General features: G+C 39.0%; 2 protein-coding genes across 7 annotated transcripts in view; one reads left to right on the top strand and one right to left on the bottom strand.

The window, feature by feature from the left end:
- Nucleotides 1–26,474, top strand: part of STX17 (syntaxin 17) — a 73,840-nt gene that overhangs the window by 46,184 nt on the left and 1,182 nt on the right. The window contains exons 5-8 of one of the 2 annotated variants that reach the window (XM_010587800.3): nucleotides 1,710–1,825; nucleotides 1,904–1,954; nucleotides 8,618–8,704; nucleotides 9,441–13,854. In XM_010587800.3, coding sequence (XP_010586102.1) covers nucleotides 1,710–1,825; nucleotides 1,904–1,954; nucleotides 8,618–8,704; nucleotides 9,441–9,680 — 494 coding nt within the window. In that variant the 3' untranslated portion in view covers nucleotides 9,681–13,854. Of the gene's footprint in view, nucleotides 1–1,709; nucleotides 1,826–1,903; nucleotides 1,955–8,617; nucleotides 8,705–9,440; nucleotides 13,855–26,474 lie in introns of those variants that run through there. The other variant, XM_064291666.1, reaches the window with a different exon arrangement.
- The window catches only part of ERP44 (endoplasmic reticulum protein 44), a 93,129-nt gene continuing 91,443 nt past the window's right edge, over nucleotides 24,789–26,474 (bottom strand). For all 5 annotated transcript variants that reach the window (XM_010587799.3, XM_023545101.2, XM_023545100.2 and 2 more), the window contains one exon: nucleotides 24,789–25,369. In XM_010587799.3, coding sequence (XP_010586101.1) covers nucleotides 25,268–25,369 — 102 coding nt within the window. In that variant the 3' untranslated portion in view covers nucleotides 24,789–25,267. The remainder of the gene's footprint in view (nucleotides 25,370–26,474) is intronic.

Here is a 26,474-nt window from a genome sequence, read left to right as displayed (position 1 = left end):
ATGAAGCTCTTTAACATAGGTTATAATACCATGAATAATCTCAGTTTAGATTTCCAGCCTCAACGTTTGCGTTTTTCCTTGTCACAGTCTATGCTTCAGCTCTGCTGAACTTCTTTCCATTCCCAAGCCTGTGCACATATTGTTTTCCTTGACCTGAATACTCTGCTTCTCTCCACTCCCACCCCAGTTCACCTGTATAATTTCTGTTCATCTTCAGCTTCAGACTTCTGCTTCTCTGACTACTCTCCCCTCCACAAGTCTAAGTTAAATACCTCTCTTCTGTTCTCACATAATGCTCCATACTTATCCATATCATCATTCTTATCAAACTGTACTAACTTTAAACATGTCTATATAAAAAAAAAAAAATTTTTTTTTCACACATTGGAGCCCTCGTGGTGCAGTGTTTAAGAGCTCAGCTGCTAACCAAAAGGTTGGCAATGCGAATCTACCTGCCGCTCCTTGGGAATGCTAGGGAGCAGTTCTACTCTGTCCTATAGGGTTGACTCAGTGGCAACGGGTTTGATTTTGTTTGTTTAAATCACACATTATACAGTAAGTGGCATTAATAATAGCAGCAGCAGCAGCTGGGTTTTTTTTTTTTTTTTTTTTGGTTTATACCACACATTATACAGTAAGCTGCATTAATAGTAGCAGCTGGAGCAGCTATAGTAACCATTGAGCACTTGTACTTGATACATATGCCAGGTACTGTGCAAAGTAGTTTCTATGCATTATTTCCTTTTATCCTTTCAAAAACTCTCTGAGGTAAATATCACCTTATTTTACAAGTGAGAAAAATAAGTCAGAGATTAAATCCTCCCCAAGTCAAAGAGCCGTAAATAGTCAAACCACAGCTCTAACCCAGGTTTTTCTGAAAAAGCTTATGCTCCTAACCACTATGCTGTGGTGCCTCTTTGGAACTGTTCTTATGGTTTACCATTGTATCCCCAGCATCTGACTGGCATATACACTGTGCTGTATATATACATTTATATACATATAATGTCAGTGTTGAATGAATGAATAATTGGTAAAAACCAATAGAAAGAAATAAGAAAGGTTTGAAGGTGGAATTAAATAATCCCATTTGGTCCATGATTTTTTAAATTCTGAAAAGAAGTAGAAGAAGCAATGGAGACATGGGCCAGAAGAATGAATCCAAGAACAAGAAGGGTGACAACATGTATGAAAAGATGCACGTGATAAAAGGTGTTAGTTTGGTGGCAAAATTATTGTTACCAGTGTGACTGATTTTTATTGATCAAAAGACATTATCTCCCCACTTTTAACATCTTGTAAATATGCTGTTTATTACTAAAATAGCTAAAGCAAAGATTAAGGATTTAGCAATGTTTCAGTGTTAAATCTGTCTCCTGGATGTCTCTTCCTGGAACATTAGCTAAATAGACTAGTTTTCCTTTGGTGCTTCTTCTACATTTAGCACAAATTACTCAGATTAGATAGATAGCATTTGTAGCCAGTTTTTTAGATGACTTTGTAGAATAATTTTAAAAGCATTTGTTAACTAATCTGGGCAACAAGCTGCCATGAATGAATAATTCTATTTTTACAGAAAAATCAATTTACTTTTAGCCTGAATTCAATTAATAAGCATTTTACATGGAAATTGTTTTGTGGAATTGATTCATGCTGCCTTCTTTCTAACAAAGCAAATAAACTCTAAACGTGGGGCTGTGTTCATCCAGGAACGTTTCACAGTACCAAAGCTGAAGCTAGTCCTCAGAGTTTGACTCAGATATATGCGTTGCCTGAAATTCCTCGAGATCAAAATGCCGCAGAATCATGGGAAACCTTAGAAGCGGTATGTTAAAAACGATTTTCTTTTTGGTAGCTGTGAGGCATAAAAGTAAGTAATTTCCTCTCTCTCTCTCTTTTTAAGGACTTGATTGAACTTAGCCAACTGGTCACCGAATTCTCATTACTAGTGAATGTAAGTATGTAACTGTTTTTGGCTCAGAGTTGTTAGAATATTGGCATGAGAGGCTTTTATCACTCGCTAGGCTTTTATTAGAATTTTAACTAAAATATTACAATTTTTAAGACTGGTATTGAGCCATGGTAGAAGTCTAACTGTCCTGAAATTGCAGATCAATTCAATAAACATTTGTTGAGCATTTGTTATGTGTTTTGAGGCACTGTGTTAGATCCTTGACTTTGGGGGTCTGACAAGGGTCAGTGTAGAAATAAATGAAGCCTGCTCTCATTTCTTCAGAAATTCTTGGGTGGAGATAGGCTTGGGCCCCAAAAACTGATATTTCAAGAATGATTGTTAAATGCAAAAAATAAGTTATGAGGAGAAGTACTATCAGCTCCAAGGAAGCACTTAATTCCAGCGGAAGAAGGCAGGCGTTGTGAGGTGGAAACATTAAGGATAGCTTCACATAGGTAGGTAGCGTTTGCATGAGCCTTGAAAATGAGTAAAATGTCCACAGGTGGTGATGACGGATGCATTTTAGATCAGGTGAACAAAGACATAGAGTAGAAAAGTATACGGCCTGTTCAGGAGTGACCAGTACTCCAGTGTAAGCAAAGCCTGATGTACTGTGGGCAAGCAAGGAGAGTGCAGGCCAGACTGTGTTATCATTGAAAGCCATGGTAAAGAATTTGAACTTCACTTTGTAGGCATTAGGGAACCAATGTAGATTTTTGAGCAGGTTAGAGTGATGTAAGCAGTCTTTGCTTCAGAAAAATCACTGTTAGTAGTATGGATAATGGCCTAGGGTAGGGGAAGGATTATAGGCAGGAGGACTAGTTAGGAGTCACTTGCAAGAGTTTAACCTACAGCAGTGGCAGTACAAGTTGAAAGCTAAAGAACAATTGAGAGGGATTTGGGGGATGGACTTAATTGACACAGTCACCCCAGGAAGATGAAAGCGTCAAAGATAAGGCTTTATTCTGCACAATGGGGTAGCCAGTGATACTGCTAACATAGGTTAGGAAGTACAACGTAGATTTTGGTGTCACAGATTAAACATATTTTCTGTCATTATTGTTCTAAAGTTTTTTTAATTTTCCCTTCCTGGGAATTATGGGAAAGTAGGAAGTATGAGTATGTATGCATGTATGTATGTATCTATGTAACTACAAGCCTGTTTCTGCTTATAATTTTGTCTAAGTTTATGTCTTTGTTCTTAATCAAACCACGATTTTAGGGTTGTCCATCTTTGAGTTATGGTTTCCTTGAGAGCTGACTTTAAATTATAAGAAGGTCCTAGAATCACACAGCTTCAGAATTGGATTTGGAAAGGCCTTGCTTGATAGGTTAACTAATGTAATCCTTCTACTCTTGCCCAGCTTCCGAAATAGGTGGTTTTCTAGCCTCTTTTTGAACAATTAATTGTGCAGGGATATTTCAACCATCTCGCTTGGGAGCTCTAATTCTTAGAAGTTCTTACTTATGTGAAGTAAACACTGTCCTCTAATAACTTCCCTCTGGAACTTTTGCTATCTGGAGCCACATAATTGAGCAAGTTTTGTCTTTCTTCCATATAAAAGTTTTTCAAGGTTTTGAGGCCAATACCATCTTTTCTCACCCTGCCCTCACTGCCGCGTTTTCTCCTCTGAGAACACTTGATTCTGTATGTGATCCTTCTGAGAAATAATTTCTAGGCTTTCAGTACAGGGCCCTTACTCCGTCTAGTTCTAGTTTGTAGATAGTTTTTAAAAATGTTATCCTAAATTTAAATGCACTAAATTGTCTGAAACATTTTCCTTTTCTGATGTCTGTAAATCAGGAGAAATAAAACAAAGTCTCTGGATTAGATATCTGTATAATCTATTAATACACAGTGAAACCCATGAGAACTGGAACTTAATGGGACTGCCTTGTTTTTCCAGGTCTCGTAAGTTTTCTGCCTTTGACAGGGTGCAGTCTTACCACTTTTCTATCCTCCCTATTAGTGGAAAATATTTTAGTTTTCCTTCTTTAACAGCTTTGCACCTTACACAGGTTCCAGCTTTTACAGGTTTTACTGTGTTTTTTAAATCAAGATTTATTCAGTTATTTTAACTGAGAATATTTGAATATAATGTAATTTATAAAATCCATATATGTATGGTTACATAAACATTTATCAAAAGTCATCGATCTGTACACTTAAAATATGTGTTTTAATGTATGTAAATTATATCTCAATAAAGTTGATTTATAAAACTAAATATATATAAAGTTCTTCCTACCTAAGACAAATATACTTCCCTTCCAATGGGAGTAGGCATAAAAAAAAATGAAAGGAAAATTAAGGGCTTGAGGTCATTTAACAGTTGTATGTCCAGTTGAGTTAGCTAGGCAACTCTTAACCCCTGATCTAGGGAAGATTTATTCAGGAACATTCTGACTATAGCCATAAAAAAAAAAAAAAAAGCCATAGAGCTATACAAATGTCCTATTTATAATAATCTATGTAAGGACATGAGACAGAGTGCTGTTAGACAAAAGCTCAAAGGAGAACCCTTGATTATTATTCCCAGAGTGACTGAGTTCTCATGACCACATGGCCAAAGACTCACAGAAGCTCCATTTAGGCACAGAATGACTTGGGAACATAACCAGAGTGACCGCATCCTCTCCTTATCATCACATGGACACGATAGTATCTGGCAAATTAGCCGTGTATTTAATTAATCGCTTCCGACGTGCATAGCACTGTGCTAAGCTCAGTGAAGAATAGAAAATAGTATTAAAAAAGTACCTATAAAGCTACTGAGCAGTCAAATGTGATCCAATAAATGTTAATAAATTAATATATACTATGTACACTGCTGCTCCATTTTCCTTTAACCTTTATTGTTCAGGTGCCCTCTTCCCTTCCTGGAAGGGAATTTAAAGGACACTGGGCCAGTAGTAGATCAACAACATGCCATTCTTGCAGTTGGTCCTGTTTTGTTTTCTACCTCTTGCCTTTTTCCCTTTTGTAATCAAGTTTTACTCTGGATGCATAGAAAATGGCTTGTAATGGAATCACATTCCTCCATTTGACCTGTGTAACCTTCGGGATGTTATTGACAACACTGAGCCTCTTAAAATTAATGGGAGGACTAAATGAGATGTCTATTACTTCACAGCCCCTTTCCTTCTACTCGCCTCAACTGTATTCCTTTTATTCCTCCCCCATTTGATTCCCTCTTTGATTCTTTGTTTAGAATTCCAGTTATGCCATCACCATTACCTTTAAGCATTTTAGGACTAGAGTTCCTTCAGTCCCTTTCCTACTGCTGAATTCCCTGCTGTCAACATCCTGTTTACCTACTGTGCTTATTGCCTACTCTAAGCCAGTATGACCGTGTACTCTGCCTGTATATCATGTTTGCATTTTGCTTCTAGGCTTTTCTGTGTATAGGATTGCATATGATTAAAGTGTATAGATTACATACCATATGAGTTCAGAAGCAGTATTAACTGGATTGGTCAAGATCTAAGACTGCAGCTTGACCTTGAAGACTGGCTGGAATTTAGAAGTCAGGAATAAAGGAAAATACCTGGAGCTTTGGCGTTATCTTCTTAAAGAATTTCATAATGTCCCAAGCACATTTAACAAAACTGCACTACTGAAACCACCCCCCCACACACACACACGCACAAGCACACAAGGAAGAGCGTTATAGTGATGTAAATGGATTTGAGGATGGATTTCTTGAATGTATTACTGTTGCTTGGTGTAGAGGATGCTGAGCCTACAAGTATCCACAACAAGCATTCAAAGGAAGAACAGTTCTTTATTAGTTTTGAAATCAACTGCCCCTGTTGCATTCTGCTTGACAGATATTAACTTCATGAACTACATTTTCTTCAGAATCTTTAGTTGCTCCTGTAACTGCTCATTAAGATTCAGTTTTCTTTTCTTTTTTGGCCAGGCCAATAAGGCAACCTAATTCAGTGTTTCTTAAAATGAAATCTATGGACGCAGAGTCTTTTGAGAATTTTTTCCTATAAAAAGGGTTCTATATATTTTTTGGAGCCCTGGTGGTGCAGTGGTTAAGAGCTCAGCTACCAGCCAAAAGGTTGGCAGTTCAAACCCACCAGCTGCTCCTTGGAAACCCTATGGGGCAGTTCTACTTTGTCCTATAGGGTCACTAGGAGTCCCAATCGACTCTGAAGCAATGGGCTTGGTTTTGGTTTGGTTTAGGCCTGGGGTGGGGCCTAAAATTTGCATTTCTAACAAGTTCTCAGGTGATTGTGATGTTGCCCTTCTGTGATTCTCACCAGGGCTTTCAAACTGGTTCAAAGCCCTGATTCTCACACTTTTAGAACAACTATGAGTTGGAATTCACTCAACGGCAACAGGTTTGGTTTTTTTGGTTTTTAGACAGGATTAAGAGCACCACCTTTGAACAAAGATATCCTGTATTCAAATCCTGGCACTGCCACTGTGTACCCTTGGACAGAGCAAGCTCTCTAGGTATCAGTTTTCTCATCTGTTGAATGAGGATAATAATCATCATGGGGTTGAAGTAAGTATAAGGAGAAAAACTCATCCTGAACTTCCCAAGAAACTGGTAACTCCTATATTTCTTTCTTATAGAAATTTTTTTTATTAAATTTTTTCCTATGGTGCTTGAAATTTTAGGGCACTAAAACATTAGGTCTCTCGTAGCATTCCTTCATTCAATTTTTATTTTCCTCAGACAGTAAAACTTCTTTAATGTCAGCTTTCTTTTTCTAATTCATAGAAGCATAGGATCAGCAATAATAAATGCAACTTGTCTGGATTTCTGACACCCTATCATTGTTTCTGGAAACCCTAGTGGTGTAATGGTTAAGAGCTACAGCTGCAAACCAGAAGGTCGGCAGTTTGAATCCACCATGCGCTCCTTGGAAACTCTGTGGGGCAGTTCTACTCTGTCTTTTAGGGTTGCTATGGGTCGGAATCGACTCAACGGCAATGGGTTATCATGGTTTCTATTTGGGACACCCCTCAACCCTTTCCATATTTGCCTGAAACAGTTTATGCTGATACAGATAAACCACGGGTATAAAAGTCTACCATTGACCTCCGTATCTTGATGAGTTGAGGGGTAGAGGGAGAACAACCAACATGTCCTTCTTACCTCAACCCAAAAGTAATTCCAGCAAGAGAAAGGAGTCTGCCAGGATTGTTGCCATTTCTATACCCCAGATGTGATCTCAAGGCTTCAGGGAAATAGTTTTTAATGCTCCTTCCTAAAAAGGTTGGCTGTTTTGTTCTTAAATGGTGGTTACAAATGGGTTACAATGGTGGGAACAGAAAGCAGCCAAGTGCTTTAACCACTGTACCACCAGGACGCCTCCTCAAATTCACTTCCGTATAAGCGAATAGGTCAGTTACATAAAAGCAGTCAAACACTTCATGATTAAAGTTGAATTATTTCACAATCACAGAAGGTGGCATTTAGCTGAGATCACAGAGGAATTCTTTTTCTGTGAATTAAAAAAAAAATACAACAAAATTATATTAAATGTGATGGTGGTTACCAAACCAAAAACCAAACCCATTGCCATTGAGTTAATTCTGACTCATAGCAACCCTAAAGGACAGAGCAGAGCTGCCCCATAGGGTTTTACGGAAGTAAATCTTTATGGAAGCCAACTGCCACATTGTTCTCCCAAGGAGTGGCTGGTGGGTTTGAACTGCCAACCCTCAGTTAGCAGCTGAGCACTTTAACACCTGCACCACTAGGGCTCCTGTGATGGTGAATACATGAGTTTCTACACTTGTCAAAATTTATCATACTGTACACTTAAAATGGGATATTATTGTATGTAAATTCCATGTACATAAGGTTGTGTTCCTCTGGGAAGTAATGAGTGCCTGTCACTAAGGGGTTGAGCAGAGGTTCCATGACCACTTGTCAGAAATGTGGCAGTGGAGAGTCACACATTTGAGAGGAAGGTTGCACTCAGTGACCTAGGCATTCCTTCTACCTGGAGAGTCTGTGAGTCATAATTTCTGTTGTTTCAGTACAGGTGCTGCCATTTTGATGTAGGTACTTCACTAATATATTTGATGTGAAACGTTTTAACTTGTCATGATTTTAAATGTATGATAATGTCCAGAAATAAAACACAGGACAGTGAATTCATTCACTGCCCCCCACTGCGTATCACAGGTGGAAAGATCTCATGGCAGACCAAACCATATTGTATTCTTAGTCCTAAAGCCTAACAATTTGTATTTATTGGATCAAGGGTATTCTACTCCTAAGGTAAATTTGCCTATTTTTAACTGAATCTTCAAAGAAGACCAATTATGTTTTTGTTTTTTCCATCAAACCTAACGTGATGTGTAAATGCTTATTTGGTTTTTTTTTTTTTTTCCTCTTGGAAAGTAGATTTATTTGGAGTATAATATGTTTGTATGTGTGAATGAATTTTACTATGAGATGCTTTCTTGCTATAGAGGTGCCACCCTTTTATTACCAAATAATTAAGTCCCCTTCTTTTTTCCATAAAAGTGAATTTGTACTTTCGACATGGTTTATCAGATGCTATTAATGAACCACCATTAAGCCTGCAAGGCTGCAGTACCCGGCCCTGATTACAGGAATTAAAATAGTGTGTATTGGCTTACTGTGGCTGCCCAGCAGGAACGCGCCCTCATAATTCCTTTGCATCCAGTCTCAGCAGGAGAAGATTGACAGCATTGAAGACCATGTCAACAGTGCTGCTGTGAATGTGCAAGAGGGAACCAAGAACTTGGGGAAGGTACGATTCTGCTCCTGCTGACAAATCAATGGTACTCCGGCTCCCAGGAATCTCTAGTATTAACCCAATTGATCTGTTCTCTTTAATGTTGAGGGAACCAGCAGTTAAGGAAATAAGGAAGAAATGACACATAGGTAGCACAAGAAATCAATGATTGTTGTAATATTCTATTCTAAGATTCATTTCGTCAGGAGAGAAATTTTTTTAAAGAGAATAAACTGAAGCCCCACTCTAAGGCATTCGGTGCTACAAGGGAATATTTGCAGAGGTTCAGGGAGAAGAATGAGAGAAGGTTTGCAAGAATCCAGTAGGGGCAGATGTGTAAGGACATGACAGCATGCGTGGTGTGGGACCATCTATTTTCCGCAGAATGTTGCTTTTAACCCCAGGTACATAGCCACAGAATAAACTCTGTGTAATGTAAAAGCTTTGGGGGGCTCTGCGGCTGCTGAAACCGTTTAAATGAGCTAGCTAGATAGATAGTGGATTGACTGTTTTGCAAGTAAAATCAATGTGTTGCAGTCCACTCTCTGTAGCTGATTTCTCTGAGTTCTGAGATCTGGAGCAATGGCGGTACCTGTGGAATACTTTCTTTTCCACCCACAGGTACAATCTCTAAGGTTAATTATATACCAAGAGTTAAAGAGGCATTGCCAGGAGTAATGAGAGGAAAATGCACATCACCACAGGCAGATATTCTCAACTCAATTTCTAAATTGAATTTTTTTTTTTACAGGCTGCAAAATACAAGCTGGCAGCTCTGCCTGTGGCAGGTGCACTCATTGGAGGAGTGGTGGGGGGTCCAATTGGCCTCCTTGCAGGCTTCAAAGTGGCAGGAATTGCAGCTGCACTTGGTGGCGGGGTGTTGGGCTTCACAGGTGGAAAATTGATACAAAGAAGGAGACAGAAAATGATGGAAAAGCTCACTTCCAGCTGTCCAGATCTTCCCAGCCAAACTGACAAAAAATGCAGTTAAAAATCACACTGCAGCATTATTGGCACCAACACATCTATCCTAATGATGGCCTTTGCTGCTGTTGACAGACACTCAGCCAACTTTTGAAACAAGTATATCAAGATAGTGGCTGTAGATGTTCAAACGGGATTGAACTGTATAAGTAGATATATTTTGTTGTTTGCCGGGGTGTTAGTGGAGATGTTAGAGATTGAGGAGCCAGGGCTGAGGGTATATAATGTCTGTCAGGTAAAGTTTAAAGACTGCCAAAGAGCATATTTTCTGCCTGTACATGTAGAAACTGAACCCATAACGCCGACAAAGACGGGATGTGTGGAAATACTTCCATAAACAATAGTTTCTTCCATAACGCTGACTTGGAGATCCTAAGGCCAAGCATATTTGTAGGAGATTATTTAGGTCTGTTAACAAGGAGAAGAACAGGAGTTGAAGAACCTTTCTTAGCAGTATCTAGCTAGGGTAGGGGTAGAGGTGAACTTGATAATGGGGCCCAGTTGGTGGATCCTATTGCTTTTCGTGAACCCCCCAGATTTCTGGTTAAGAAAATTAAAAGTGCAGAAAATGGAAAGAGAAGCCCACCTGCTCTTCAAGTAATCTTCACCTGTGACACTGGCTTCTTTTCTGAACCCTTCCTTCTGCCGCTCGTTAAATAAAAATCTCAGAATTTAAAGCGGTGGATTTATGAAGCCAGCAGCAAAGCTCTTTGTGTCAGCCTGTCTCCACAGGCCTCAAAGATCTAGTGCTCTCTGCCTTCCTTCCCCTGTAATTTTGAGAAGTTCTTTGTTTGGGGTGAATTCTACCCTTGTGTAATGAGATCTTTTCTCACAATCTGCTTTGTGTATGTGTGTGTGTGTGTGTGTGTGTGTGTGTGTTGTCTACCATCTCTGTCCATCCATTCCTGTAACCTCTAGGTTAAAAAGGAAAAAAATTAATCCTCAAATATTCCCAACATTATTAGATTTGGCGTTAAAAATTAGCAGGGGGAAATATGAGATCATTTCCTGGAGCATCTTCCAATTTCAAGGGGCTGCTGTACCTGCCACATAAGGAGTTTTGACTTAAGTCTTCTTTTCAGCTGGCCTTTGGGGAAATGGCCTTTGGTGCCAACTAGCTTTCTGTCTCTACTACTGTGTTTTTCCCAGGCTTTGTTATCTTCCTCCTCTGTCCTTCACTTTTTGCAGCTGCTCTTTCCTCCCAAGGATGGTATTCTCACTTGCCTTTCCTCATAGTCAAGATGAGGATGGACTCAGCCCCATGGCAGGACTCAGGACTGATGAAGGATTTGTGGTGCTAATCTCAACACTTGACATTGACAGCAAGAATGGCCCGGCCCAACCCAATGTGTGTCTCCAACAGTTGGAAGGTTTTAAACCTCAGGAAAAAAAAAAAAAATTAAGGTTGCAGACAGCCTCACCCTCCATCCCTAATTCATTTGAAATAGGAAAGAACCACCTGTTGCCTTACTCTTTTCCCCTTTCTGAGGACAGAGGAGCAGGCATCGGCATCGCAGAAGGTGTGAGCTGTTTTTGCCCAGGAGCCAAACAGGTTCAAAAGAGGATTGAATGTTTTATCACTTCTCCCTTGCTGAGTTTATTTTTAATACCTTTTATTGATTGCCAACTTTTACTTCTGCGTCAAATCTAAAGAGACTTTTCCTGCTTTTTGAATCTCATCAGTGAATTAATTCCAGTGAGAGAAAGCACCATTTCATGTTATCATTAAATAATTGGAGAGAGTCAAGTATTGCTATCTGTTGACTTATATCTTTTCCTTCCAAGAAGGAAATCATTTTAATAAATGTCAGATTCTGATCCAGTATTTGATTTTGAATACCCATAAGGTTGGAATCATTACTTTTGAACCTCTCCTTTTTAAAAATTTTCTGATTCTTGCTGTCCCTTTAACACAAAGTACCCAAACTAGAATGAGCATCAGAATTACCCAGGGTGCTGATTTAAAACAAGATTCCTCAGCTTCAGCCCCATGGGTGATTCTAACATAGCCAGTCCAGCCTAGTTAACTAACATTAGTTAGTTAATTAGTGATGAGTAACATTATTACCCAGCTGTATCATTTAATTCTGTAATTTCCAGAATTCTGCTCCTCAACATGGCCCAATCTTGATCACTGCGTATTACATTCCGCCTCTAAACCGAAAACCAAACCAAACCGATTGCCGTCGATTCTGACTTATAGCGACCCTATAGGACAGAGTAGAAATGCCCCATAGAGTTTCCAAAGAGCGCCTGGCAGATTTGAACTGCCGACCTCTTGGTTAGCAGCCTTAGCACTTAACCACTACACCACCAAGGTTTCCATTCCCCCTCTACTAATCCATAATTGGCCATGCTTTGAGACCATCTTGGCAGCACAAAGGACTCCTTATAATGCCAGGCTAATTTTATGTCAGGACATGAAGAAGAGAGAGGAGACCTGCAATGGAATCTTACATCTTGTTTGAATTCTTATGTTTACTGAGCCAGTAAAAATGTGTGGGACACCACTGCAAGTATTTACGTAGACCTTTGATTTTTGCTACTCATCAGGGTTGGAATATTACTCCAGCAGTCTTCACACTTAGGCAAGTTACAGTACTTGAAAAAAGCTATGTAATTTGAAATTATTTAGAAATTATATCTATTTTATCCATAATAAAACCTAATAGCCAGTTTTTGTAGAAATTGCTAGTACTTAATCAGCTATAAACGATATACCTATAAAGTATTAAGTGTTTAGAAGTATAAATGAGCCAGTACAGCTCAGAGAGAAATCTTAAAATTCAATGTCATATCCTACAAGTATCAGATTAAATTTGTGGCCAAACTCAGAAGTACAGAGTGCAGAATTTGATCCTTAGCTTATAAAGTGTTTCCATCTCATCATACATCCTACAAATTTTCTTATATTCATTGGTTATAACCAGTGCTTAAACAGAGCTTTTTATACTTAATTTTAAAATAAAACTGTTAAGCAATGCTTTTGAAAACAAATCTACTGTAACTCATAGATTGGAGTGGTACTTGCTGTAGTGATGCTACTATTACTCCACACATTTTTGAAACTTTTCTTTTGGAATAGCTTCCAAAGACATTTTGCAAACCGCATAAGAAAGCCACCTCCATTTGTATTAGTCACAGACTACACTCCCTGGTCCTTATGACCTCGCTTCTCTTCCTTCCTCAGTCCAACTTTCCCTCTTCAGGCTTAGCTTTCCCCCGTTCTGTGCTGGAGCCGGTAACCTGAGGCTGCCAAGACTGTGCTGGTGCTGCCAAAACTAGCCAGACTTCTTAGAGTGAGAGCTTTTAGTTGTACTGAAGCAGAGTGCTGTAAAGGGAGAATCCTTAGAGTCCGGAAATGCTCCTCTGGGCTGCCAGCCTGCTGGTAACTGCCATAGATAGTTTGCACAGGACAAAGGACTGAGTACTTGTGCTATCAACTGCAGGAAGTTGAGGAAACCTGTAATGTAAATACATGGTGTACAACATTTTTCTCCATGGAAAGTACGGAAACCAAAATATGCTTTGCGTTAACTTTAAAAATGGAAAGTCTTTCTCAGGGTACCCTTTGCCCTTCATTGCTGCCACATGAAGTCTTTGGGATGAAGGCTGCAGGTAAAGCCTGGGACAAGTTCTCCTGTGAAATGGGACGCTTTCTTCTCTTGTACGAAGTGTAACATGGCTGTGGCTCTCAGGTACTTAGGAATTTTACATAATGTTCTTCAGTAATCAGAGGCCTAATAAAAGGTACGGGAGCTTCTCCTCTAGGAGAAATTTGTAAAAAATTCAGGTTCTATGTGGATTGTGTGTTTCTAAGTGCTTCATTTTATTTTTAACAAGTGGTTCTCTTATTTTATATTCATTAATTGAATGCCCTTTTACAGAGTATTATAAATGATCTTGGGTATGATAATCAGTGGTAAAGGATCCACATATTATCATCTTTGCTACCTTCCAAGAAATTACATTATTATGGGAGATAAATATATCTGTTTGTTTCAATGTTAACAAAATAAATTGAAATAAAAATGTAAAAGGTGTCAAAGGCAATTTGCCCAAAGTAACAAAGCTAGTTAGCACAAGAGCTAAGGATTATAATCATAGTCTAAGGGAAAAAAAAAAAAATCCTCCAAGTAATTTAACTGAGTTTTTGTTATACCATATCAGTTACTTTCTGAGGCTTGTGGTCTTTAAGATGAACCGTAACATTGCTATAGTGGGAAGAGAATTGCATGGGGAATCAGGAGATCTGAGTTCTAGTTTTGGCTCTGCCTTTTGTAATAAGGAGCCCTGCTAGCACAGTGGTTAAGAACTCAGCTGCTAACCAAAAGGTCTACAGTTCCAACCCATCAGCCGCTCCTTGGAAACCCTATGGGGCAGTTCTACTTTGTCCTATAGGGTCACTATGAGTTGGAATCGACGGCAATGGTTTTATGTAACAAGCTTTTTCTCATGGGTGGCTGCCCTCTCCCATTCTGGCCAGGGATTTCCCAACCATAACCTTAGTGATCACCAACTTGACTCCCCGCGTTCTTTTTATCTAGCCTCTCACCAAGTCCTGTCCATTCTACTTCGAATGTTAGTTGCATCCGTTTCTAAATACATTCAAGGCCATCACTCTAGTCAAAGACTTTATTACCTCATACCCCTACCTCATCTTCCCCAGCTTCAAGCCAATCCTCACATCACTGCCACAAGAAGGAGAGTCAGATCCATTTTTTTATTTTTCTACTGAAAAATTTTCAGTGGCTCCCACTGAATACCGGATAAACTTCAAATTCCTTAGGTTGGCAGTCACAGCCTTCCACATTCTGGCCCCAGTCTCATCTCTTCCAACTACTCACATAAAATAAGCGCTCTTCAGACTCACTGCTCAGCCATCTGACAATGCCACTAAAAAGCAGGTATTCCACAGGAACAATTTTCAGCTACAAACTGGTAATAAACTATGTTTACATTTTTCTGGTTAAGTAATTTCTGTACTACTTAATTTTACAAAACTGTCTAGTCAGCTGAAGTTTGTTTGAGCTCTTAAACAAACCCAAACATTGTTTCCTTAGGAAAAGAAAACTTTTTTCCCTGGAAGTAATTAAATCCAACTTCTAACCCTTCAGAACAGTATCAGTCTTCTCACCTGTGCGTCTGGTAGCCAAAAAAGCAGCATAGAAACTCCAGCCTTGAATGGATCATTGTCCAGCTCTTGTACAAACCCTGACTAATAAATATTTGAGAAAGATATTCAACATTACTCATTTTCTATATGTTACTCAAAGTATTTGAGATATATTATTAAGGTTAATCACTAGAAATATGTTTACCTGAGTTTCATTGATTAAACCCACCAAAGATGTTCTACATTTTATTGTTAAACCGTTGGTGTTAGAAAGGGTCAGCATAAGAAAAAGCCCAATGGTGAGAATTACTGCAGATTCTATAAAGCTTATTGAATTCCTTTGTTATTTATTCTGTGTTCATGTGGTGCTCGTGTAACTCATTTAACAAACATTTAACTCAGTTCCTGTTATGTGTTGAGTACTGGTGCCATACACAGAAAAATAAGACCTATAGCATCTACCCTTATAAACCACTTAGGGTAATGAACTCAGATAATATCTAAAGCAAGTAATTGCAGTAAAACATGCTAAGTACCGTAAAAGAGGAATAAACAAGGTAATATGAGGGCACAGAGAATGGAGTGACTGATTCTGTCTGGAAAAGAAAGGGAGGCTTTGTGGAACACGTGGTATTTGAGCAGTACCCTAAAAAAGAGTTGGCTTGATTGAAGACGGGGTTATGGGTCTTCATGTGTCAGAGGAATTGCATGAACAAAGCCATCAAAACATAAAAGAGCATGGTGTGCTTAGAGAAAACCAAGAAATTCAGTGCCGGTGAATGGTGAGGCTGGTTAGATGGAAATATAGGCTAGGGTGGCTGTATCCTTTTAAATCTAATAATTTGTTTTAAAAAATTGATGCACTGCTTTGTATCACATAAGACTGTTATAACCCTCTGAGTTTGTTTTGACTTTGTTGCCAAAGCAATAAAGCCTCACATTTGGTATATTTGCCTTGGTTCTTGGTATATCTGGTTTATTTGTTTTCCTTTTCCACATGTAAGAAATGGTTTCTGCTTTTTTGCCTCTCTGCTTGTGAGATTCCCTGCTTAACACTGAATGCCCACTGTCTTCCTGTCCTACTGTTTATTCTATAAATATTTGTTGAGAAAACAGTCATGAAATTTACCTTCTAGTGCCCAAGTCCGTCAAGTTCCAAGTTTTCCACTTCTACAGGACTATTTCTTGACTATTGCAATTCAGTGGTACCCATTTTCACTTGTGGTTAACTCTCTGTTTTAGAACTTCGTAGGCTTAAAATTCTTTCTTTGTAGTGGTGGTCTCCCCAGCTAGACTGTAACTTTTTTCAGGGCAGGGAACAGCTTCCTGGAGTATTTCATCTGCCTCCTGGAGTATTTCATGGCATGAAGTACAGTGATGAGAAGGGGAAGAAAAACTACACCGCCATTAATGATGCCCAGATGACGAATGGGTAGGGTGGGGAACAACTGGATAGTTCCTTAGCCCCTCCCCCCACAATACCTCTCATCTCACTGGGGGTCATGAGAACTGAAAGAATTAATGCCTAGAATGGCTCCTGGCTCATAGTAACTGCACAAATGTTAGCTGCTTCTGTTATTGTAATTGCTTCCATGATTTTTCCCAAGGTTTAAAGGAAAGGCACATTAATGAAAACAGTATCATGTACCTACAAGAATAGTGTTAGAGAGACACCTAAAACGAGTGGAGAGTTGAGAAAAATACTAAAAATTCTTAAAATTACTTTTTTAAAGGCTTAGTTATTAAGAAGGTGGTATCATGATCAGTGTCGACTGGCAGAAAGTAAATCTTTTTCATCTCTATTAAGAATGATACCCAAACATGGTCTTAAACGCTAGCAAGCGGCCATCTAAGATGCATCAATTGGTCTCAACACACCTGGGGCAAAGAAGAATGAAGAACACCAAAGACACAAGGTAATTATGAGTCCAAGAGGCAGAAAGGGCCACATAAAGCAGAGATATTAGCCTGAGACCAGAAGAACTAGTTGGTGCCTGGCTACAACCAATGACTGCCCTAACAGGGACACAACAGAGAACCCCTGAGGTAGCAGGAGAGCAGTGGGATGCAGACCCCAAATTCTCGTAAAAAAGACCAGACTTAATGGTCTGAGACTAGAAGGATCCCAGAGGTCATGGTCCCCAGACCTTCTGTTAGCCCAAGACAGGAACCACGCCCGGAGCCAACTCTTCAGACGGACTGGACTAGGCTATAGGATAGAAAATGATACTGGGGAAGAATGAACTTCTTGGATCAAGTAGACACATGAGACTTTGTTGGCATATCCTGTCTGAAGGGGAGATGAGAGGGTAGAGGGGGTCAGAAGCTGGCCGAATGGACATGAAAAGAGAGAATGGAGGGAAGAGTGTACTGTCTCATTAGGGGGAAAGCAATTAGGCGTATATAGCAAGGTGTTTATAAATTTTTATATGAGAGTCTGACTTGATTTGTAAACTTTTACTTAAAGCACAATAAAAATTAAAAAAAAAAAAAAGAATGATACCTAAACATGAAAATGTATAAAATCTGGTTAGGATTAGGGTGATCATACATCGCACTTTGAGACAGTCCTGGTGAAATTAATATGCTCCCTTCTACTCTCAGATGTCCTGGTTTGGATGAAAAAAATTACATGGTCACCCTAGTTACAAGAGTGATGAAAGTCAGTGCAGAGCTACCAAAAACAAAATCAACAAAAAACTACATTTAAAAGAATGCATCATTTCTAGGCTCAGATAAAAAACATCCTTAAGTTAGTGGGAACTTGTAGGTGTAATTGTGCAAGTACAACCTGTAACCCTTGAAGAACCAGAAAACAAAAAAAGGTGCCTTCACACTGAGTTTGGTCAAAAGTCTAAATTTAAGGGGTAAAGTTGGATTCCAGAAGCCACAGACCAGGGATTTACCTTTGAATCCTAGGAGATTTCTGAAATGGATTACTAAACAATGTTTTCAATTAGCTCATGAAATCAGAATTGATAAGTCAGAATCGGTACGCTGGTTCTGTTCCCCATCCTGGGCAGCAGTTAGGGCAAGAAAACAATCTAAGTATCAGGCTGATCCTATCTAGGCAGACTTACACAGAGCACCAACACAGCTGGCATCCAGTATCCTTCTTGGCAGCCGTCTCAAGTAAAACACATGAGACGCAACACGTGATCTTTTATCTGAGTGGACCAGAGTTGGAGAGAGAAGCAATAGGTCAGCAATACCTAGCAGCTCTCTCCATAAGGTCTTGGCAATCTGTATACGTTCCATTTCTATCAATTAGTCTTGATGACTTCCTGTCCTCCAGTGCCTTAGTTTTTACATGCATCATTTAAAAAAATTTTTTTCTTAATTATATTGTGGTAAATATATATGTAACAAAAGTTTGCCATTTTAACCATTTTTAAGTGTACAATTCAGTGACATTAATTACATTCACCGTGTTGTGCTACCAACACCACTGTCCATGTCCGAAAGTTTTACATCAACTCAAACGCAGTAACTCCCAGTCCCTCCTCCCCCTAGCTGATGGTAACCACTAATCAAATTTTGTCTTTATGCAATTGCCTATTCTATATATGTCCTACAATATTTGTCCTTTTGTGCTTGACTTATTTCATTCAGCATGTTTTCAAGGTTGACTCAAATCATACCATGTATCAGAATTACATTTCTCTTTATGGCTGAATAATATTTCATTGTATGTATATACCACATTTTGTTTATCCACTCATCTGTTGATGGACACTTGAGTTGTTTCCACCTTTCGGTTGTTGTGAATAATGCTGTGATGAACATCGGCGTACAAGTAAATTTTGAGTCCCTCTATTCCAGCTCCTTGGATATATACCTTAAAATATTTTATCTCATATAAAAAATAACTCATTTTTCCCTGATCTCTCCCTCCCCCACCTTGTATAACTTTGCTATTACCGTAAGGTACTGATGAAAGATTAATAATTCACCTGGAGGGGAGAGGGAGCCTGATGTATTTAGGAAAATACAGCTTTCTGTTCCTAGCCAAGAAGCCACTTTCTTTAGGCTCCCCAAAGCTGAGCACACACCTCTGTGCCCCTGTGGTTAACTCACCCAATAGCACTTACAAGCATTTTATCTTTTTTTTTCCTCCTTCACTCAACTTTGAGCTCCATGATGGAAGGAGCATTTTCTTTTAGATTGACTCATATATATATATATATATATATATATATATATATATATACACACACACACACATATATATATACTGTTTATATACATATACTGTTTTATATATACATACTATATATATATATACTGTTTTATAACATGGGTTAACAACCCCATGTCAACACTCTTCCCTTCTCAACCTTGGGTTCCCTATTATCAGCTTTCCTGTCCCCTCCTGCCTTCTAGTCCTTGTCCTTCGGCTGGTGTGCACCTGTAGTCTTGTTTTATGGGCCTGTCTAATCTTTGGCTGAACGGCGAACCTTCAGGGTGACTTTGTTACCGAGCTAAAAGGGTGTCTGGGGGCCATACTCTTGGGGTTTCTCCAGTCTCTGTCAAACTAGTTTGTCTGGATTTTTTTTGTTAGAATTTTGTTCTGTATTTTCCTCCAGCTCTGTCTGGGACCCTCTATTGTGATCCCTGTCAGAGCAGTCAGTGGTGGTAGCTGGGCACCATCTAGTTGTGCTGGACTCAGTCTGGTGGAGGCCGTGGTAGATGTGGTCCATTAGTCCTTTGGACTAATCTTTGTGTCTTTAGTTATCTTATTTTTGGAAGGGGCATTTTCTTGTTCACTGTTGTATCCTTAACCTGGCAAAAGTAGATCATTAATACTTAATGGTAAATGTCTGATGTTTTGTAAACACACCTGGAATTTTTGTCAACTCAGTATTGCCTGTCCTTCCTCAAGGCTGAGTTACTAAGCTAGGTGACTAGCTATCTCACAACAAACTTGCAGAGTTTATGGGAAAATTTCCCAGCACCTCTGTAGGGCTCTGGAGTATCATTCTGAGATTTACGTAAATCTCTGGGTTTGGTGTGCACAGTAAGATTTTACTGTAGACACAAACTCTTAGAACTTAAAAGCCTGTTTAGGACATAGGATTGATGGTGACCAGATTCACCGAAATCCACACCTGCAGACACAACCATCAGATAGCTGGGACTGGCAGATAAGCAGGCAGTTATGGTTATGCTTTCTTGTGTTTTATTCATTATTTATTTGGCTTTTTTTTTTTCCTTTGGAGATTTACTGAGTACTAGTAGTGAGCTGGGAAACCCTGGTGGCGCAGTGGTTAAGAACTACGGCTGCTAACCGAAAGATTGGCAGTTCAAATCCACCAGGCGCTCCTTGGAAACTCTATGGGGCAGTTCTACTCTGTCCTATCGGGTCGCTACGAGTCGGAATCGACTCGATGGCAACGGGTTTTGTAGTGAGCTGGGACCCCTGGTGATGCAATGGTTAAGAGCTTGGCTGCTAACCAAAACGTTGGCAGTTTGAATCCACCAGCTGCTCCCTGGTAACCCTATGGGTCGGTTCTACTCTATCCTATAGTATCGCTATGAACTCGACAGCAATGGGTTTGGGTTTTTTGGTTAGTGAGCTGGGAATACAAAGATAGTGGAGCTTCTGCTTTCAGGGCATTCACAAGGTGATAAGGGAAAGGAATACAGGTACTTCCAACTTTGCACCAGACTGGGTGCTGTGAGATATATAAATGAAATTCAGTGGGATCACAGAGGTGGGGATCGTCCTGGGGCAACGAAAGATGAATACGAGGAATTTACCAGGTGAGGTGGGGGAAGAAAAGAGCATTTTAGGAGAATTAGTGAGCTGCAATTTTTCCCTTCGAGGAACACCAAAAAAATAAGGGCAGGCCAGCCTTTCTCCAATGTGCTCTTCAAGAGGGAATTGTGATACTTCAACTAAAGGCTGGGTTTGAGTTATCTGCACATGGCTTCACATAGCTTCCCATTTTGATTCAAGTACAGTGAAAGGATCTAGAAAATAACTTTTAACTTGGAAAAGCTTATGACTCTGGTCATCTGGATTCTGAGTAAAGTGTTCACAAGACAAAATTATTTGTGACAAAGTGAATTAGTAAAGAGTCTCAAATATAGAAATATTTTATAAATATAGTTTTATTACTTGGAAATACATACAAAAATTAAAACACAGCTAAAAACAGTTGCCAAGCAGAGGCCCTATCCAACCTGCTTTAACGAACACATTAAACAATCATAATCAGCATAAAACAACTTAAAGTCCTGAAACTTACTGTCTTCAGAAACTTTCAACACTGCGTTTGAAAGGGTTTAAAAAAAAAATTATAATGGTTTTGTATTTTATACCTATTTAAATCTTTGCCCCCAGTACAGACTACTGATGTTCTAGTATGGTTCCCAAGATGTTTTACTTTAGAAAAATAGCTAAAGCTATTAACTATAGTTATTTCCAAAACTGAAAAATTATTTGCCTGTTTCCAGTATGTTACCCTACATTCTCTATAGTTTCTCAAAAACTCCCAGTAGTTACTAACGGAAAGCATTTGCGACTTTGGGCAGCTCTCTGGGATGTAGATCTGGGCCTAAGTCCTGAAATCATTTACGGTAGGAAGGTTTTTTTTTATTTCTCATTTTTGCAATTCTGTTTATGCCATTTTATCTTTTTCCAGCTGGACTATACCTCCTTGTCAGAGGGAAAAAAAATTGAGTCATTCTGCTTTTCCTGATTGTCAGTCCATTATACTACTTCATCCATTCTTCTTTTGCCCTCACTCAGGTTAAAAAAAAAAAAGTTTTTGGCAATTTCAGCATTTTTGGCAACTTTAAGCTCATTCTACCTTTAACACTTCCAATATGGTTTTATATTTCACTCTCCTCTTTTTGGCCTTTATCATGCTGCTTTTTCCTTCCTCTGTACCTGCCCTCTTTAATCTCTGACTGGCCTTCATCAGCGCTCTCTAGGCAGCTGCGCTAGAGGCTTTAGATGCCCATTCTCCATCTTCCTCTCTAGGTTCATTTGACTTTTTAAAAAATTCTTTCAGTCAGAATTTCATCTTAAGTGAGTTTTCATCCTTTTATGGTCCCCCTCAGTACTGGAACAGTTTTTGGAAAACTGGAAGAGGCAGTGAGCTGAGAAGTAGGAAGGCCTGTTCCTAGTTTTGATTTTGCAACTCAACTGTGTTCTTCAGTCTAGGCTTGAATGCCCTTCTCACAGCTGAGGAGCCAGAGGCGCAGAGTAGATTAGACAAAAAATTCCACCCATAGCTTTCTGTCTCTGATTTATGCGTCAGAGGGGAAAAAGTCTAAGTTTCAAGCTGGGTGGTTGTTGTTTTTGGTTGCTGTCAATTCCAACTCATGGTGACCCCATGTGTGCAGAGTACAACTGCTCCATTGGGTTTTCAAGGCTGATACCTTTGGGAAGCAGACAGCCAGATCTTTCTTCCAAGGCACCTCTGGGCAGGTCCAAACTGCCCACCTCTTGGCTAGCAGTTTAGCGCTTTACCATTTGTGCCGCTGGGTTACTACTGAATTAATGCAGAGTCCTTATTTCTCTTTCTACATTCAGTTGGTAACAAATTCCTGTGGAATCTACATCTTTGTTATCTCTTGTGTCCGCTCCTCTTCATTCCTGCTGTCACTGCCTTAGTTCTGGCCATCACATCTCCTCTGCTAGGCTCGTTTTATACCTAGACCTTCATCCATAGCGTTCATTCTAAAACTTAACTATGTGCACACTTCCCTGTTTAAGATCTGTTTGTGAATCTCTACTGTCTACAAATCCCTTTGCTTAGCATACAAGGCCCTGCATGATCAGCTACCAGTTCTTTCTCCAACCTCTTTTCTCAGCTTCTTAGCTACAGGCATCCCCTTCATGCACTAGCCTTACTGCAAGAACTGTTTGCTTTTCATAATGCGTTATGCTGTTTGATTCCTCTGCTCCAATTATTTCCTCCACCCAGATCCCTACCTCCTGAAGAATACCTATTCATCTTTAAAAATCTCAGCATAAAATCTCAATGAAATCTTTGGAGCTGACTGTTCCTTTATGTCCCATTAACCTCCATATTTTCCTATCTTCACATCAAAGCACCTATGACACTCATTTGTTTACACATCTATCTCCCAACTAGACTGTAAGCAATTCTAGGGAAGAACTTACGCTTTACTCATCTTTGTATCCCCTTTAACACATACTATGGTACCAATAAGCTTGCACTGAATAAATGTCAAACTGAAATCTTCCCCATGGCTTCTCGCCAATCCTAGGGTTCAACACCTGGGGCCTAGACAATGACAGCCCTTCAAATACCTAAAGATTGCTCTCAGACCAGAGTTTTCTCCAAGGAAAACAGCCTTAACACCTATGTTTCAAAACCTCTTATGATCTTAGTTATCTTTTCATGGAATACACTTGAGCTTGTTAATGACCTTTTATAAAACTGAGCACCAATTCCTTATAAGTTGAGCCCATCAGGAGTGAAACAATTACCCAAGGTCACACTGCTTTTCATTCATTCAATAAACATTTCATGACGACTAAGTGCCCAGAGATGCTAGGCACTGGTGACACAGACATAAAACTCAGTATCCTTGCCATCACTGACCTCAGTCTAAAGATGACAATGATAGGCACAGGGTGATAGCCTACATCCCAACATGCAGGAAGCCTAAATGATGCATCCTCAAATCCATTCACTTTTTTTAATAGTCACTCAATTATCTTAAGCCACACTGAACATGTGCTCCTTGAAGCCTTTTTCATAAGAATTACTCTCAAACTAGGTCTCTCTAACTCATACTGGGACAGTAACTTTTATTGTTTTTTAACCCAATTACAGGATTAAAGTTTTATTCCAGTTCGTTGTATGTGCTGCTTTTGGTCATCTGGGCTAGCTCGTTCGATGTTTGTGAATTTTCATTCTGAACCCCTCAGATTTGGTCCATCTTCTGACCTAAAGATCACAACTTCTGATTTCACTCAAGTTATTGATTAAAAGCAACGATGAGAACAGGACTAAGGACTAACCAACCTGTGGGAGCTCTGTTCTGCTTTTCTAGTTCACAATCTGGTAAAATGTATTAAACATGCCCCTTACCATCTTATTAACATTTATTTTTTTGAACAAAACTATGGATAAATCATGCATAATTAAAAATTCTAGGCTGATTTTTTAAAAATAACAATTAAATATCCATTATAAATATTCATATTATTTTAAAAGAATTGGAAGATGTTACATATATTACATACTACATATAATGGCACGTGTTAGCCTTTTAAGCTTAAAAATAATCTTTCCCCAAACTGGGATTGACTTATACCCCAAGTATAAAAATGACTCAACCTATAGCACCAACCCAGGCCCTGAGGAAAGTCAATTTTGAACCTGTCTGTCCTCTGGCATTGGGCTTCCTGATACAATGTGGAGGGTCCCCTCCCTCTGGTTTTGTTCCCTGGCAGTATTGACGCCTGGCACAGGGACCCATCTGACTGTACAACGCAGGCCTGGGAAGTCAGGGAAGCCAGAGGCGGGAGGGTCCTCTGGCAACTTTACAATGGAAAAAAAATTAAAAGCTTATGATCCTTATTTGTCTTTGTTTTTGATCTATACAGCTATAACAAGACTCTAGTAGACAGAAAGAGGTTAGAAATATTGAAATAAATTTTCTCGGCTGGTTTTTCCTCTTTGGAAACTGAAGTCTCATGGTTTGGAAGAGGCTTAAAAGTCATCTCGTTCAACAGTGATAACCTGCTCCACTAGTAACTTTCCCAGATTTTGATAAAATTCATCTGAAGTTTTAAATGCCATCCATATGCCACTTTTTTAGATAAACACATACAAATTTAATAACACTTTTCATTTTCTTTTTCTTGATTCATAAGGACAATTCCTGCCAAATGTTCTGGCTTATGGCTCTCCTCCTCTTCATAGTATGTTTAAGTTACACATTAAGAGTCCAAAAAATACCACTATGGGATTTTCATAAGCAATATCCGACCAATCAGTAAAACACAGTACACAGCGTGAAAATTTTAATTTATTCCCCTCCCAAGTATCCAGAATATATAGCCCCTTAGCTTTGAGAATGTGATACTGAAAATACCAACAGAACTGATCATTATGAAAGAAAAAAAAGAAAAGCGCATACTACACAGGAAACACCCCAAAGTCCTCCCTAACCTAATAGTGCAAGTTAACGGTATGTCTCTGGCAATGCCACCTTTCACTTGATTTATAGAAGTTTTACAGGACAGATTTAAAGCAAAGAAAGGCCTCTGGTTTTTATTTTTTTTTAACCCTAGCAGATTTTAAAAAGAGGCTATGTTAAATGACAATGCATTTTAAATCAGGGGAGAAAAAAATAAAAATAAAAACCCAAAACGTGTTTCAGTTTATTCAAAATAAAAATACAGAGAATTATGAAAATATAGGTTTACTATTTCCACCACATAAATTGATGCTGCTGTTTGAAAGGCTTGCAAATTGTTTTTCAAGTTTTTAAAGCTCATCTCGATCCCTCAATAAAGTATACCTATATTCACTGGGTGCTAGCTTCTGGAAGGAGCTCTCCGGTGGACTGCTTGCTACATCTTGGGATTCCTACAAAAGAATAAAACATTTTCATATCAATATTTTATGGAGCTGTAATATTTTAACTAGAGTATTAGATGAATAGTAAGGAGCCCTGGTGGTACAGTGGTTAAAGCGACTGACTGCTAACCGAAAGGTTGATGGTTCAAGGTCACCAGTGGCTCCAAGCAGAGGGAGGGGGAGATGTGGCATCTGCTTCCGTCAAAGCCTTGGAAACCCTATGGGGTGCCATAAGTTGGAATTGGCTCAAATTGGCGCAGCAGACAGTGGGTTTGGTTTGGTTTTATTAGACGAATAGTAGTTGCCCTCTAAGTATTTCCTGGTTCATCAATAAAACACAGCAACTGTGTGCCAAAGACAAGTTTATATGTCTGAAATCTTGCTTTTCTCATTTTAAATGCCCCATTCAGATTCTCCAGGGCAGGGTTACCACGGAGACGTGAGATACAGAACTATGGACCTATTGTTCGCTGAGGTGTAGTTTGCTGACACCTGAGTGCTTTCCTATAATATTCTTTAGAAGTAGCACAACCCTAAAATGTCCACAGCCCTGCAACTTATAAATGATTACTAAGAGAATTAAAGGCATCGTAGATACAGCTCTTATTTATCAATTACCTGGATGCCAGAAATTATTAAAACTTTGTTGAAATAAGGAGGAAAACAAATTCTTCTATGCTGCAAGAAATTAATTTCTACAGTATTTTACTTGTGCACCAACAGTAGACAAAAAACACAGTTAAACTCTGAGAGTGGCTTTCAAGAATTTTATAGAAAGGCAGTCTATCCTCTATCTCCACACTGTGAGCTCAAGGACACACATGACTGTCATTGTTTTAATATCCCCTGTAGCTGACTGATATAGGCACACAGTGCATATATTAAATACTCTATATGATGACATATTCCCATTATAAATGGAAACCTTGTCATGTTCCTTCTCCCTAATATATGTATATATTTTTGGTGAGGCAGATGTTTGGATTAATTAAGCTGAAATTTATTACCGTAAAAGAAACATGTATTTGGTGTCTACTGTGTACTGGTATACAAAGATGAATAAATAAAATACAAGAAGTTCACTGTCCAATGGGTCAGTTGAAACAAATAAAAA

This window comes from Loxodonta africana, chromosome 9, assembly GCF_030014295.1.
Source record: "Loxodonta africana isolate mLoxAfr1 chromosome 9, mLoxAfr1.hap2, whole genome shotgun sequence".
In the NCBI taxonomy this organism is placed as follows: Eukaryota; Metazoa; Chordata; class Mammalia; order Proboscidea; family Elephantidae; genus Loxodonta; species Loxodonta africana.
This window is presented reverse-complemented; position numbering and strand designations above follow the sequence as displayed.